We start from the raw sequence: 15,637 nt of genomic DNA on the forward strand, positions 1-15,637 counted from the left end.
GCCCCTATTATGGTGTTTACATATCCTAACATACTTATCAGTACTTTCAGTACCATACCATCAGTGCCACTGAGACAAACAGTTGAAAAGTTCATTGTACTTTTCGATCACAGTGCTGCAATGCAGAAGAAAAACAAAGCTAGCGTGTGTTTACTTGGAGACCTCTCAGTGAGGGAAGCACTCCAGTGTAAATAGTGTAATTACATATCTTCCTTTTGGGTGGGTGGGAGGGTAAATTGGTATAAATCAAGGCCGCAGTTCAGCCTCTGGCATTGATGTTGGAATGAATTAGGACAGGACCTTACTGAGATTTTGCCCCCTGGGTATCTAATGAATACATACTTCTCCCTCAAATCACATCCTGCTGATATAGTGGCGAGCCAGTCCTGTGACTGTGCCATACCACTCACACAGGGAAATGAGTGGTGCAGGAAATGTAGATTTAAAATGGAATTTTGGGTGCACTTCTAGACATCAAGCTGAGGCTCGGAACTCAGACAACTTGTACTGTGTACACAAGGAGAATAGAACAACTCTGTGAATTAGATAGCTTTTGTTGAGTATAGTGTTTAGCCCTCAATTTCATAGAAAGTGAGGGCTAAACTTTAGTGTCTTTCTGTGCTACTACTCCTCTATGTACTGCTACTACTCATATACAGTGAGCTGCTACACTCTGAAACTTACTAGTTCATTTTGTCAATTTAATAGGTGTCATGTCCAATTCAGGAAATCTGCATATGTGCGCTAACACTTGGCCAGTAAATTTGTAATTATTTGAACACAAACATAAGTTGCTGTGACCCTTGGTTAAGCAAACAATAATCCAAGGCTGGCTATTGCGTGGTCATCACTATATGCATGTATGACATTGAAAAACATAAATTCAACAAGACTGATGGAGTCTACAGTCAAGCTGGCAGCTCTGTGAGGCTGTGCTTAGGTACAGTGGTGTTTTTAGGTAAATGCTCACATTAGTTTGCCATCATGCTCACCATGACAATGGCAGCATGTTGAATATATATATATATATATATATATATATATACACTCCCTCCGATTGTTGACAAGATATTCAACTTAGCTCCACTTTTTAATTTTATTTTACAAATGTCAACTCATGGTGGCACTAAAGGAAAAGTCAGGAGATCACAAGAGTCAGCAGGATTCATCTTCTAGGGACCATGAATGTCTTTATAGAATATAATGGCAATTCATTGTGTAGTTGGCAAAATATTTCAGTCTGGACCAAAGTGGTGGACTGCTTAGAGTTCTCAGATTTAATAAAAGACAGATTTGTTAACTCTGAGCATACACAGAAACTATAACAACAACAAAAAACAAATAATAAAATAAATGCAGTGACTAATGACTGACCCTGTGACTGATGGAGAAATACTCAAATGTCCAGAAAAAGAATACTTCACTCTGTTAGTCATGAGCCCATCGAAATCCTGACAGTATTTGTGAGTTTTTTTTTTATTGATCTGGTAAACATGGAAATATTATGCATCCCTCTCTGCTTCCACTCCATAAATAGTCCTTGGTTGAGATATTTTTAGCACAAAGCTATTTTTTATGCGTCCTTGATGTTGCAAAGGTTCTAACTCACTGTAATGCTGTTACCATTCTGTCGTTCACAGCCTCTAATCTGATTCTGCAGCAAATTTTTATGGAACAGTCAAGTTAAATCTTTGATGAAGAGCTATTTATTACAGATTTGGTTTTAATTTTAACTTTTATTTATTCAGAGGATGATTCAGCTAAGCACACATGCTCTTTCTCAGTTCCACTCTGCTGAACATTTTAGTTAGATCTAAGATCATCTATGCCATCTAGGTCATCTATCACTAACTGTTTTTTATGCATCTTATAAACCCACTGTATGCTATATGCAAGCACAAGTTACTGACTACCATATGAACACAGTGAAGCATTTAGCAGCTGAAGAGCCAGATATGTTGGTGGAGACAAAGACAGACACACAACTCCAAATAAATAGAAAATCTGTGTTTCCTGGATGGTAAATAGACAACTTCTTGTTAACATGTTAACAATATCAAATGTGCATATGCACATTTGCATATTGCATATGTGAGGAATTATAAAATTATGTGTTATCCAGCCATTCATTTCTTTGTTTGTCAAACTGTGACATGTGAAAATGTCTTCTGTGAAAGAAGCCTTTTGACTAATACCAAGGGTCATCAGGAATAGCAGCTAACACAGCAGTTTACAGCTAATATCTTTTAGCAAGTTGGCAGCTGCTGTTGAATTTATACCACCTGGCTGTTGTTAGATGGCTGTGGCAGTGTTGGCTAAATAACTAGGTGTAACCTGACAAAGCAATCAACACTTTTAGAAGTAGAATGTGGCAGCATTGCAACCCTTGGTAAATACGCTGTTATAGTGTTTCATCACATGCAAGCATATAACAAAACATGGTTATGTAAAAATATATCATGGTTATTAGCTGCATAGCTGCAAAATCAACTCTCCTTTTAGCTCTTTTTTGGTCTCCTCCTACATTTATCAGGGTGTTTATTGATAGATGCTCAGCTTCCTTCATTATCTAGTTGGTAATTTTGTCTGCCATTTGGTGTTGGACAGGTAGCATACAATGGGCTAATCTGAGCTTTTTTGTTGAAATGGCTTTCAAGAGGTTAATAAAATCATTTTAGAACACACAGCTCATTTGCAAACAAAGCAACTGGCTAAAAGAGACTAAAAAGTCTTTTTAACACTGAGTCTATGTTAATTTCAAAGATATTGATTACTGCAGTTTTAAGATTTATCTACAATGGCTCCTGAAAGAGATCTTAACTCATGTTTTACCCACATATTCATGACCAGCAGGAAGACTCCAGTGACAGCTCTCCCTGTCAAAACCCTTCTTTAACCTTTAGGCTACTGCTGAGCCCTTTTATGTGGCTGCACAATGCCCTCATCTTGTCTCCCAATCGAATGCATTAGGCTATCTGCCTCAATGCACCAAACGTGAAATAGATGCAGCTACAGACAATGTTATCCCCTTGCCCTGAGCTACTGTACATGCAGGCTTTTTCTGCATTGAGGTCAGGTTATCCATGTTGCTACAATAATACTTTACAGATGTCTCCTACTATTGAATAAGTCAACTAACTCCAAAGTATCAGAGGATGTTGAGAAGATAAGTGAGGCTGGATATTGTAGTAGAAGTCACACAGCAATAACAGAGGCAGGAGTATGGGAATTGACAAATCCTTATTTATTTATTTTTTTAATGCCATATCAGTGGAGCAGTTAAGTTTGTGTAATAGGTCAGAGTCTGTGTGGTAATTTCTTTGCCATGGGGGACAGGGCCTAGTTGTTCACTTTTCTTTTTTCACTGTAGTTCACAGCTGTCACATTTGCTTCAGCTCTCTATTTAGCCACCTCACATGTTAACTCTTTCCATTCTTTCTGTTGAGCTGAGAAGCTACAGCACCATGAATGGTCTAATAACCAGTCTGATACAATAGCAACCACTGGAAACACTGCTGTTCCTACAACTGTCATTAGCACTACACCTACACAAATATACTGTAGCCATTCTAGTGGCTTGCAGGACATGTGAATAAAAGACACCTTTTGGTGACGTCAAACCCCTTTAGAAGTGTTGACTACAGATTTTTGTAATTACTGGAAAGTTCTCTTGATGGTCTTTAGGTATATAACACCACTCTTAAATGGAGCCATATTTTCCATGACATAACTAAGGAAGACAAATTTACACTTACTGAGCACCTCAGTAGGAACACCAGTACACTTATTCATGCAACAATCGACCAATCATGAGTGTGCACCAGTGCAATACATAAAATCATGCAGATACACGTCAGGAGCTTCACTTAATGTTCACATCAAACATCAGAATGGGGGAAAATGTGAACTCAGTGACTTTGACTGTGGCATGATTGTTGGTGTCAGATGGGCTGTTTAGAAACTGCTTATCTCCTGGGATTTTCACACGTAACACTCTCTAGAGCTCATTAAGAATGGTGTAAATAAAAAAGAAAAAAAAAACATCCATTCATCCATTCAGACAGAAATGACTTGTTGATGAGAGAGGTCAGAGAAGAATGGCCAGACAGTTTGGAGCTGACAGACAGGCTATGGTAACTCAGATAACCACTCTTTACAACTGTGGTGAACAGAAACGCTCTCAAAATGCACAACACATGAACAGGTGAAGACTTGAGAAAACACAGCCTGGTCTGATGCGTCTGGAATTCTGCCGAGGAATGCAGATGGCAGGGTCCAAGACCATGAATCCATGGACTAAACCTACCTACGGTCAACAGCCCAAGCTGATGGTAGTGGTGTAATGGTGTGGGAAATGTCTTCTTGGCACACTTTGGGCCCCTTAATTCCAATCATTCATTGTTTGAATGCCACAGCCTATCTGCCTATAGCCTATTGTTGTTCATCCCTGTATGGCCACAACTGATCATTTTCTAATGGTTCCTTCCAATATGATAATGCCCTATGTTACAAAGCAAACATTGTCTCAAACTTTCATGGACATTACAATGAGTTCAGTTACTTTAGTGACCACCCCAGTCACCAGATCTGAATAGTAGAACACCTTTGGGATGTAGTAGAACAGGAAGTTGGCAGAATGAAGGTGCAGCTGACAGATCTGCAGAAATTATGTGATGCTAATCATCTTAACTTGAAGCAGAGTCTCAGAGGATTGTTTCCAACATCTTGTGGAATCCATGCCACGAAGAACTGGGGCTGTTTGGAGAGCAAAAGGAGGCTCTACCCAGTATAGCATTACAGACTTGAGTCTGTCCTGCTGATACCATTGTGTAGACATTTGTGCCACCAATGGCACAAATGTTCAAACCGTATGTCAGACAGTTGGACCACAGTATGCCTTTTCATCAGATGTGAGTTTTGAGTATCTAACTATGGTCTTAAATGCATTACCTGCAGAAAAGAATCAGTAAAAACTATGAAAATGTGTGTTGAATTATATTGAATAAATTAACTGACCAAAGGGCCTGGGTTAGGGCTCAAAATTCTGAAATTATGAGATGACTAACTAATGTTTTTGTAAATGTACGACCTGCCATTATGCTTTTTCAAAACTATTTGTCAGATTAAATAGAAACCCCTCACCCCACAGGTTAGGGGTTGTGTCCAGCCATTTCTGTAACTTTCCAAAACTGACAATCCAACATTCACACCCACTTCATGCTGTGATTGGCCATGTGTGTGGGGGTGAGGAATGAGGCAGGGTTTGAACTTCTCTATCAAGCTCTCATTATTGACACAGCTAATTCTGTCACTTATCATGTAAACAACAAAACTGAAATGTCTCTCAGGAGAGATTGTCTGGAAATGTGTGTCATCCCCCCATTATGAGTGATTGCATCTTCCCTCTTCTCTGTGACGGTCGACCGACCCTTTTTAAATAAGTCAGTAGAATTACAAACATCTTTCTCACACTACTAAATCAGCATCCAAGGGAAAACAAATATGAAATATGAATATAATTATCACAAGTGAAAGGCCTGAAGTCGGCACTCCTCACAATCATACCGCATGTGTGTAATTACTAAATGGAATGAGACAGGTTTGCCCCTTGTTGACCTCCTGACCTTTGTTTGACCTGAAAAGTGTCTAATCTCTGGTCAAATGACTCCCACTACTTTGTTTTGTGGTTAGATGACATGTTAATCTTTGATGTATCTTATCAAGTTTTTAAGGGGACTGAATAAAATTAAATTCAACTGAACTGAACTAAGTTGACCTGAAGCTGAACTGACCTACACTGACCAGACTGAGGGGGAAATGACTTGGATGATGTTTATTAGACTGGTTCATTTAGGATTCAGTTGAATCAAATTTATCCTTCCTAGTATAAAGGAACAAATAGCTTTCGCCTCATGCCCATTGTTCCCACCAAGCAGACTAAAGGCAAATGCTTTCAGAAACCAAAAAGACTTTAATAAATTATTTATCCAGGTTTTCGACTGCCTGTGCCATCCTAGCCTACTTTCTTTGGTACTTTGGGGGAAGCACAGTTACTTGTTGCTCACTATCTCCCAGGTCATACATTATACATGGAGCTATTCTGCATTTTGCATGCATACAATATGGCATTCGGTTCATTATGGAAGCCACACCATGGTGCACTGTGAAGCCCAAATTTTTTTTGTTTTGTGTTTGTGTCCAAGACGGAGCAGACACATGAGTGGAAAACAAAAAATGGATCTACATGGTTGTAGTAATCTGTAATGTATTCATTCAACACACAGGCACACACACTCAAAATCCATCACCTTGACATTTCAGCGTGCAGGTCAGAGCAGTGCATCCTTACCCTGTCGGTTGCTGTGTGTATCCACGGAGACAGATGTCAGCAGAGGAAGTGGGCTCAGAAGTCTCTGCCGAGGTGTAGAGCATGTCTCGTCCACATTCACATTCACAGACAAACCAAGGAGCAGCCCACAGCGAAGAGCCGCCACTCCACAATCTGGGTCAGTGCTGCCGGTGCCATCCTTATGGGGAGGAAGATAGCCACGGAGGGGAGCGCATACGTCACAGGCCCACATGGATCCTAGATCCCAGCCACGGTCGCATCCTCTGTCTACAGCTGTTTTGGATCCAGATGCGATGAATTCCACTGAGACTCAGAAGGGAGCAAATCCATGAGGGTTCTCACATCCACCCACACGACGATACCTTTCTGCTATGAGAATATAACCTCATCCGCGCAAAGCATCACAGCCCCAGCGAAAGACTGCCTCTATTTCTCCTCCTCCTCTCCCTGCCTGCCTAATTCACTGCTTTATCGCTCTATTTCTGTCTTTCTCTGACGCTCACCCATATTTCCACTTCACTGCTCTCTCTCTCTCTCTCTCTCCCTCTCTAATTCTCAGCTGTGTCTCAGTGCTCTGCTCAGCCTGTGCCTAGAGGATGTTGAACATGTGTTTAGGGTGGGGGTTGGGGACTGCTGACTTCATAGGTGGCACGCTTACTTCCCACACTGATAGGTTAGAGAGGATGGCACTGTGCGCTTACATAGCAGCCTCTAACTGGCAGTTGCTTTAGATAAAAATCTGCCTGGCCTCTTTTTTCTTGTAAATGTGCCTATTTTTGATTCAAACATCTCAACTGTCATGAATGAGATGAATAACTGTGATTAACCGTCACACTGTACTTGATTGGTGGAAATCTGGAGTGGTACAACAATGAGGGGAAGGAGGATTTCTACATGTAATATGATAAAATCGCTGTCATCTCACTAAATAGCCCCAAAGGACTGACAGAGGGGAAAAAACAAACCCTGCAGGAGCAGAAATGATATGCAGCACAAGAGTGTTTTTGTTCCCACTTAACACTACTGCTTCTTCCTAGACAGACAAGAGGTGCATTTCTCTACATTGTACGACTGGAGCAGAGGGAAAAGAGAAGATGTGGGAGGCAGCAGAGAGAGCGTAGGGAAAAAAATGGACAAACAGAGGGGGGGGGGGCGGGGGAGAAAAAGAAAGGGAAAAGGAGAGAGGGGGAGAAGAGAGAAAGCAGGAAGAAAGACAGAAAGAAAGAGCGGGGGAGAGAGAGAACAGAGAGCTTTGGAATATTTATAGAAGGCTGGAGACTGATGTAAAGAAATAAGCTCCTCTATTTCTGTGCTGTGACACACAGTTGCATCTCGGATGATACGCTGTCAGCCTAAGTCATATCAAAGGGATCCTATGGTGCTTCTGCTGCAAAGATGCACATAAACTGCAGCAGCATGCATGAAGATACGTGTCTTTATTTTAAGCAGATGATACATATAATCGATCTAGGTTAGGCTTCAGTTGGGAAGCGTCTCTTAAACGGATGCTGATTCAGTGATGAGTTATGGAAGCATCCAAAAGTGCACTTAATCAAGGAAATGATGGCCTTGTGACAATCATAAGAGCCATTAGACTGAGTCACACAACCAATGAGGTTATTTGGGAGGGAAAAGAAGGAAATGAAAATGGGGGAGGAGATTTTTGGAAAATATGAAATTTGCTGGATTTATTTATAGTCTTCGTCTTCCTGGGATGTGAGGTGCATCTGCTGTCAAAATGAAAACCTTTTCACGGATAGCTGAAGGAAAATTAGTTCAGTCAGAATGGATCTTATATTTTAGATGTGTAATTTTGCTTTCCAAATTTAAATACGTGACTTTAAGTGTGGTGTGTGTGTGTGTGTGTGTGTGTGTGTGTGGAGACCAGGATACCTCTGGGCTTATGCTGTGACCTAGATTAGGCCTTGATGCTCCCAAGCCTGGCAGGCTGAGTGCATGTATATGTGTGTGTGTGCTATGCATAGAGTAAATGCGTGTGCAGAAGAAGAAGAAGACAGCCAAGAGGAGAGAGAAACGATGCGTGTGTGTGTGTGTGTGTGTGTGTGTGTGTGTGTGTGTGTGTGTGGAAGGGTGGTGGGGGGCAGTCATGTATGTACGCATGAAATGAGGCTGCATTGAAGCTCGCTGTGTTGCTTGTGTGACTAAGAGCCTCAGCTGGATGGCGTACAAAGAGGCAAATGTTCACGCAGTAAGAGAGCTTATCCAAAGAAGCGCGCACACATTGATGAAAATTGCACAGCTTCTGCCTCAAAGGGCAACCTTATGTAACTACAAATGCAGAGAAATGAAAAAAATTACACAACATAATGAAAGGACAGGTAAAAAAAAAAAAAACAATAATTCTAAAGCGTGCCAATCTCACTGAAAGATTTGTGATTCATACTACCTTGGTTTGTGTGTAAACAGATTAGCACTCTGTAGATCAGGCAGTTACTGCCAATGCAATCGTTAATTTCCTTTGCATAAAATTAAACATCATCCTATATGATGCATTTTATGGCTTTTAAAACAAACTATGCTTCTATGCTGCATCTGTGAAGTCCAACGTTATTATCATGAAATGTCTGTCAAAAATCCATACCTCCTTACTCCATGAATATGCTGCTATTTAATGCATTACATTGGCTTTATGTAAGAAATGAGTGGAATCATCTTGCCCCAGTTAATTCCTGACCTGTTCTCTAGCCAAATTCGCCTCCATGTTATTAAATAGTTAATCCTGTACATCGTGTGCTTACACTTAAAGGATTGACAAGAAAATATTAGTTTTGCATATTTTGGTGGTAAATGGCCATAAAAATGATAGATTCCCCAAACTGGGTTGTACACTGTACACTTTAACATGTTCATTGAAATGCTGCCAAAGTGCTGGATCTCTCTAGAAGAAATCTGTCCATGACTTATGATAAAAATAGCTGTTTCACACACATATGGTCACTCACCCACAGAGTCATGCATGGTAAGGCTGATGGTGGAAAATGATGGGAAAAGACTCATCAGCAGAGAGTCATCAGTAAACACAAGTGTCCAATTTGCTCAAAACAGGAAATGACACACACACACACACATGCACACACAACAACACACAAAACATAACATACACATAAATAAATAAAAATAAAAAATCCACTCTGGAGGATGGTATGCTGGGATTTATGGTTTTGGTCTCAGCGGAAAAATACAGAAATAAAAACCCAAATCTCTTTTACCTCAGGTGTCAGATTAGGAAGGTACTGAGCAGACAGGTGTGTTATAGAGTATGTGGAAATATTACCTTCAGTTTGACTTGATCCCCCTCATGAAAATAATACCAGGAAAAAGATATTTGGCTGATAAAGTATTTATTTACAGTAATATTTCTAAATCAAATTAAATAACTCTAAACAATGCCATTAAGGTTCCAGTTAAAAGTGAATAATTCATTCACAATGCTGTAAACAACAAAGGAGTATTACACTCTATTATTATTCAATTATTCAATGGACTATTTGCCAACAGCTTTGGATTTTTTTTTCCCATGCTGAATTAGTGGGCATGGAACTCCAGTAACAGTGAGTGTTTAGAGATTGATGTGTCTTTTCATTTTCCTGTTCAAATACAAGAGCAAAGTGAGATGAATTCAGCAGCATGTTGGTCTGCACTAACATATGCTACATTCATTAGCATGCCTGGCTAACTAGCTACAGCAGTATCTTAGTATGACCTCCAAATCTGAAGAGTTTAGCATTAGCTAACTACATTATTTTGTGGGATTGAAGGTAAAATTAGACCCTGTGAACATCAAGGCTATGCTAAAACGAATATGTTTTGATCACATTTTGTATACTGTATAATGCTACAGCTGACAAGTTCTACCCCACAACACAAGAACAATGCTGCGCCTTCATTTTCATGTTTCTGCTTGGATCATTTAATGGTGGGACATGCAGCTTTAGCCTCATATTAGCAGCTTTCACTAAACTTGCAGTTGTGTTGTTAGTTAAAGCAACATAATGCAACTATTTTACTTTAAATATCTTCAAAATTATTGACACCTGCTCTTGCATTATGTAGCAGGCACAGTCTCCTGCAGGAGCTGCTTAACGTGGCACTATCACAAACCATCAACTGTCGGTCTTTAGCTGGCTAGAAATAGAAGATAGCTTGGTGATTCTTTCATTTACCAACCCCTTCAATGAAGTTTGTGTTGCCTGAGCGACTGACAGGCTTTGTTTGCTGTACATGGGCTGTTAGCTTCTGGGGGTACACTGCTTCCAGTATCTTTAACCACCCAAAAGAGGATGCAGTAGCCATTGGTCAGCAAAAGTTACACAGTCCTGCTTAATTAGGTACTGCTAGATAACTATAGGATGATATAATGAGCAAGTGACAGCTGAAAACTGAATAGCTGATGGATGTTGAATGGATGATGAATGATGGTTGAATGGGAAACCTGACATGTTTGAAGTTTAAATTGGCTTTCACATACGGATTCTGCGCTGCTCCTTCCAGAACTCAGCAATTCCTTGAGACAGTGCTAACTCTGCTAAGCCCCTGCACTCATGGGGAGTGAACCCCACCAACGCTGTGCCCTTTGTACCAACCCCCTGCTTCCCTGCCAATTCTGCAACCCTCGCTGTGATGAGGGAAGCTGGGGCGTGACAGTATGGCTGTCCCTCGATGCTGAAAGACGGCCAGGGTCCACCTGCAGTCATGTGACTAGGTGGGCTACCCTTCACACTTTCCACGTTACAAGCAATTTCCACAGTGCCCTCATGTGGCAAAGCCAACACCTGCACCCCTGGTAGGCCCCCAGGGGCTGACTCTCTAATGGCCTTGGCAATGTTCCGTCCCATGGCGATGTCCTGGGTGTTGATTGTGACGTTGCAGTTCATGACGTATGGACTGGCCCCAACACCTGCAGGACATTAGCCAATGTAATTTTCATGTTTGCTGTATCCATTGTCCCTCAAACAGTCGCTTCTGCTGCAGTTCCCAGGATTGTTTACAGCAGCTCCAGAAAATGATCATTTGGAGCTTTTACTTATTATTTGAGCACACTGGTGCAGAGAACAACAGCACTGTAATTACTAACTGTAAAAGCAACGCATTACTCCTACAACACTATTCTCCACATAAACACTGTCTAAACACTAGACAACAGCCGGTCTAGAAAGACAACTTTAATCTTTGATTCTGGGGACTATTGTCTATCAAACACCACCGAAGGAGCAGTAGAAATACATTGACAATGACTGGCAAGGTTGTTTGTAAGAATTACATGACCAAACAACAATATGGACTCAGGTAATCCAAGGTAGATAACACCAGCAGCTGTTTTCAAAGATTCTTCTCTATTCATACAGTCCTTACAGTACATGCTGTATGTAGCTATGTGATAAAAGATGTTAGTTGAAATGTGCCTACACCATGAGAAATTGGTGGATTGAAGTTCAGCCGAAGAGCAGTCCTAGTTAGCCAGAACAAGTGGTTATCTTTGTCCAGGTAGGTTCACCACTAGTGTTACATGCTACTACCAGGATGTGTAGAAACATTGCCCCCATGTTTTTGCACTATGATAAGCTCCATTTCTTTTATTTGATTTCATTCAGTTTTCATGCTGATTCACTGGACCTTTTTAGCTTACATTTTAAATAACATGTCCAAAGCAAAAGGTAACAATAATGCATAGATATTTATAGTTTCCGCCACACAGCCTTGATAGGGAGCTCATTACAGATTTGCTTTCCCAATATTACTATAACTCTTCCAATCGTGAGTATTGTAAGAATGTAGCTTTAAAAGGTGCAGCCGTTTAATTGTTTAGATCAGTTTATATTTTGCCTTTAAAAGGTCAAAATAGAGGAGACAGATTGCCTGTGGTCAGGCTGTAACAAACACTAGTTGTGTAAATACAGAGATTAAGTCATTCAGCATTGTATAATGCTGTCAAAGAGACATTCTAACCTTCCTTTCAGCCTAAAACATTTACCTACATCAGCATGTCTGGGATAAAAATTTGAGTTTTTTCTACCTGTGAGGCCAAAACGTTTCTGTGGCTGTGTCCCCAGATCGGGCCTGATTTCCTGCAAGTCTGTCGTCTTCTTGAACCATCCCACCTCCTTCCTCCGTTGCGCTAGCCCCCGTTGAAGGGGGGTGTCCGCCCAGCCAAACAGGAAGGCACTGGTGCCCTGGACTCTCTCTGTGAGACCCTGAGCCACAGCTGAGCCCAGGCAAGAATGCAGACATGTTAATTAACCAGCAAATGGAGCACACGTCATACATACACAAGAACCATAGGAGCATGCCAGACTAAACACACCTGAGGGTATATATTTCAGCCAGAAGGAAAAATATGCACACACATACATAAATACAGTGATTGTTAGTGAGCCTGCCAGTTATTATTCTGCAATCCCACCACACAGATTAGCATGCTGAGAGCACACTTCAGGCATGCGGGCCACATGCTGAGTTACTGCTCATTATCAGCAAGACACATGGCTGCTAAGTCAGCTGGTAAACTGTGAAACTAATTACCAGCACAGGAAGCAAAAGATGTCAGATCATCATCCACCGCAGTATACAGTATTACAGTATTACAGTATATACACATTTACAATATATCACAGGAGATAGGCAGTTTTTGATACTTCCTAAATGACTATGGTATCATATACTAGGAATGGAAACCCAACACAGGGTTTAATACATATTGCAGCAGTGTACTGCAAAGGAAAAATGAATTTGCACCACTCAGTAGAGTCAAAACATCCCTGTCCTGAGCATGTGCTGGACATGAATACAAAATAAGAGACTCCAGTGATTACTGTGCCGTGACAGCTAATGAAATGGACAGGACATATTTCTAAGTACAATAACACACACAAACACACACACAGACAAATGGCATCTCACCTCGAGCCTCTTTAGCGCAGTCTTCCACTCGCACCTCCTCCCCCAGGGGGTAGATGGGTATGAGGTCGACGGCACCCATACACGGGTGGACCCCAGTGTGAGCGCTCATGTCAATCAACCCACAGGCTTTCTCGCATGCAGACAGAACCGCCTCCCCTGGAACACATCAAAAATTACATCAAACAATGCTGTGCATCAAACATACTGTCAAAATGAGGTACTGATGCGATGTGTGGGATGGAGACATTTTTTAAGTTACAGTGTCGTGTATTAGGTAGTGATTAGTCTAGGTGAGTATAGGACATACAGCTTTGCCTGCATTGTCAGAAGGTTGTGTTTCGGATAAACATTCAATAAGATAAAGTTTTTTAATATGATCTCTGCCAGAAAAATGTTCATCCTGAATTTTTTTGTGTTTAAATCCCTGACAAAGCTTATTAAAGGATTTTTTCCTCTCAGAGGATTGTGAAGCAGGGGACAGAGACTGAATCCCTACTGTAGCAGCAGTGCTACAACGAGTAGCTGACTCTATCTGTCCTTCAGAGTAAGAAAATGAATGCAAACATTTTATATTCTCGTCGGGCTTGAGCAAAAAACTTAAAGATTAAATACTTACTGATAGAGTCGATGCCGGCCACGATGGTGATGACAGAGCGGTTGTAGTCATGGTCATTAAAGATGTTCAGTACTGTGGTCCCCTCTCGTCTAACACCTGATGTATAATCATTACAAAAAATGCCTAATTTCAAATGTTTCATAATTTTATATAAAAGGTCAAATGTGAGCATGTGCTTTTGAGAGCTGCCATAAGAAATGAAAGGTTTCAAGAGCACTGTAGTCATTACTCATATGTCTCTATACAGGTAACATTACACTTGCCTTCAGTGTTGTATAAAGCTGCCTTAGCCACAGTCTCCACCAGGTCTTTCCTGCGAGCCTCGGAAATGTTGAGGAGACAAGCCACCATTCGTCTGCCAATAGAACTGGAGGCCATGTTACTGCAACAGCACCAACACTGAATGACTTAGCCTGCTACTTAAAGCACATGACTTCAATATGAAGAGCAGAGACCAGACTTAAGATGAAACAAATGCTTACAAAAGGTAGAAATGTAAACTTTTCCACTCACAACTAACATTCATCTGGACAAAAACGTAGCCGAGATAATGAATTCATTAACAGCTGAATTCATAAACAGTGAAATACATTGTTGCTCACTTCATTACACTCAGAGGTTTTGCTTCTACTGCGTGATTTGGTCTGGTATGACCAGCAGTTTCTGGTGGCTACTCTTAGCTGATGTCAGCAAACTTCAGATAGATATTGCTGTGTAACTAACACAACTCTGTCACTCCACTCTAATTGTGCTTAGTAGTTTTAACATTGACCGTTATCCCCTAATTATCACAGTGACAGCTGTTCAACAAGGGTTACACAAAGTGTAAGCAAGTCCAGTTCGCTAAAAGTCTTTTTTTGTTGTTGTTGTTGTTGTTGTTAATCCACCTGTACTTTTTGGTTTGCCACTAAATGCATTTGAATTAGCAATTTTATTGGCTTGGCTATTTGGCAATTAGTGGAGAAATTCTGTACTGGATGTATGGCTACCATAAACTTTAAACTGCCAATTGTAAAGTGTTCATTCAAAATGAATGAATGTCTTTAATGATGATGCCATCTACAGACGGTTTGTGGAGCTGCCTTTTTTATCACAGCAACAAACAACAGAATATTTGCTATTGTCTTGTAACAAGCAAAACAAAAACAAACAAAAACACAATATTCATTGTTCTCTACGTCTGCAAAATTTAGCATGACAGCAAGAGCAGTTCTAGAAAACGTTCAAAGGGCATGGCAACATCTACAGAGCTGATCTGACATGTGACAAATGTTTAAGAATATAGGTTACCTTTCAACAGATGAGAAGAGTCCCTTTATGTCTAGACTGCGTCTGATGGTTTAATAATTTAAATGTTAAATAGTTTATGAAGTCATCCAGTGTGGCCTATGGGAATTCTTAAACTGGGTGGTGTTGCCCCATATCAGTGCTGTCTGTCTGGACTGTTACAGAACCTGTTCAAAGTCCAAAGTGGAGTAAACTAACTCACTACCGTGGCATGCAAGTCAAAAATATGTCACGTATAACATACTTGCGTTATACTGAATTCTCTTTCAGGACTGACATGTGCAGAGTATTCTCTGGTGTTGTACCAAGGGGGAAAGGCGCAATTAACTGATTTCTATGCGTAAACACCAAAAGAGCCTTAACTTTAATGCAACTGGTAAACCATGCACGTCTAGGTCCTCGAAATCGTACTCAAAAACGTTTTAGCAATTCTAGCTAAAGACCAGAGAGTTCAGCGCAAGATGGTT

The 15,637-nt window shown here is 40.7% G+C and overlaps 2 protein-coding genes across 5 annotated transcripts in view; both read right to left on the reverse strand.

The window, feature by feature from the left end:
* Positions 1–7,024, reverse strand: part of LOC108897201 (nck-associated protein 5) — a 64,057-nt gene extending 57,033 nt beyond the window's left edge. For 2 of the 3 annotated variants that reach the window (XR_007813852.1, XM_051072803.1), the window contains exon 1: positions 6,350–7,018. The gene's annotated coding sequence lies outside the window, so the exon portion shown is untranslated. Of the gene's footprint in view, positions 1–6,349 lie in introns of all 3 variants that reach the window. The other variant, XM_051072811.1, reaches the window with a different exon arrangement.
* Positions 7,025–10,784: 3,760 nt separating this feature from the next.
* Positions 10,785–15,575, reverse strand: ftcdnl1 (formiminotransferase cyclodeaminase N-terminal like 1). 2 transcript variants are annotated; one of them, XM_018678653.2, is made up of 6 exons: positions 15,415–15,575; positions 14,147–14,265; positions 13,884–13,979; positions 13,268–13,423; positions 12,384–12,572; positions 10,785–11,267 (listed from the first exon to the last, which is right to left on the reverse strand). In XM_018678653.2, exons 2-6 carry the CDS (start codon positions 14,259–14,261, stop codon positions 10,831–10,833), a joined length of 993 nt encoding a protein of 330 aa, XP_018534169.1. In that variant the 5' UTR covers positions 14,262–14,265; positions 15,415–15,575; the 3' UTR covers positions 10,785–10,830. The 2 variants fall into 2 exon arrangements, with proteins under 2 accessions (XP_018534169.1, XP_018534168.1); XM_018678652.2 differs by having other exon boundaries at positions 15,174–15,569.
* Between the last annotated feature and the right edge of the window lie 62 nt (positions 15,576–15,637).

This window comes from Lates calcarifer, linkage group LG1, assembly GCF_001640805.2.
Source record: "Lates calcarifer isolate ASB-BC8 linkage group LG1, TLL_Latcal_v3, whole genome shotgun sequence".
NCBI classification, from domain to species: Eukaryota; Metazoa; Chordata; class Actinopteri; family Centropomidae; genus Lates; species Lates calcarifer.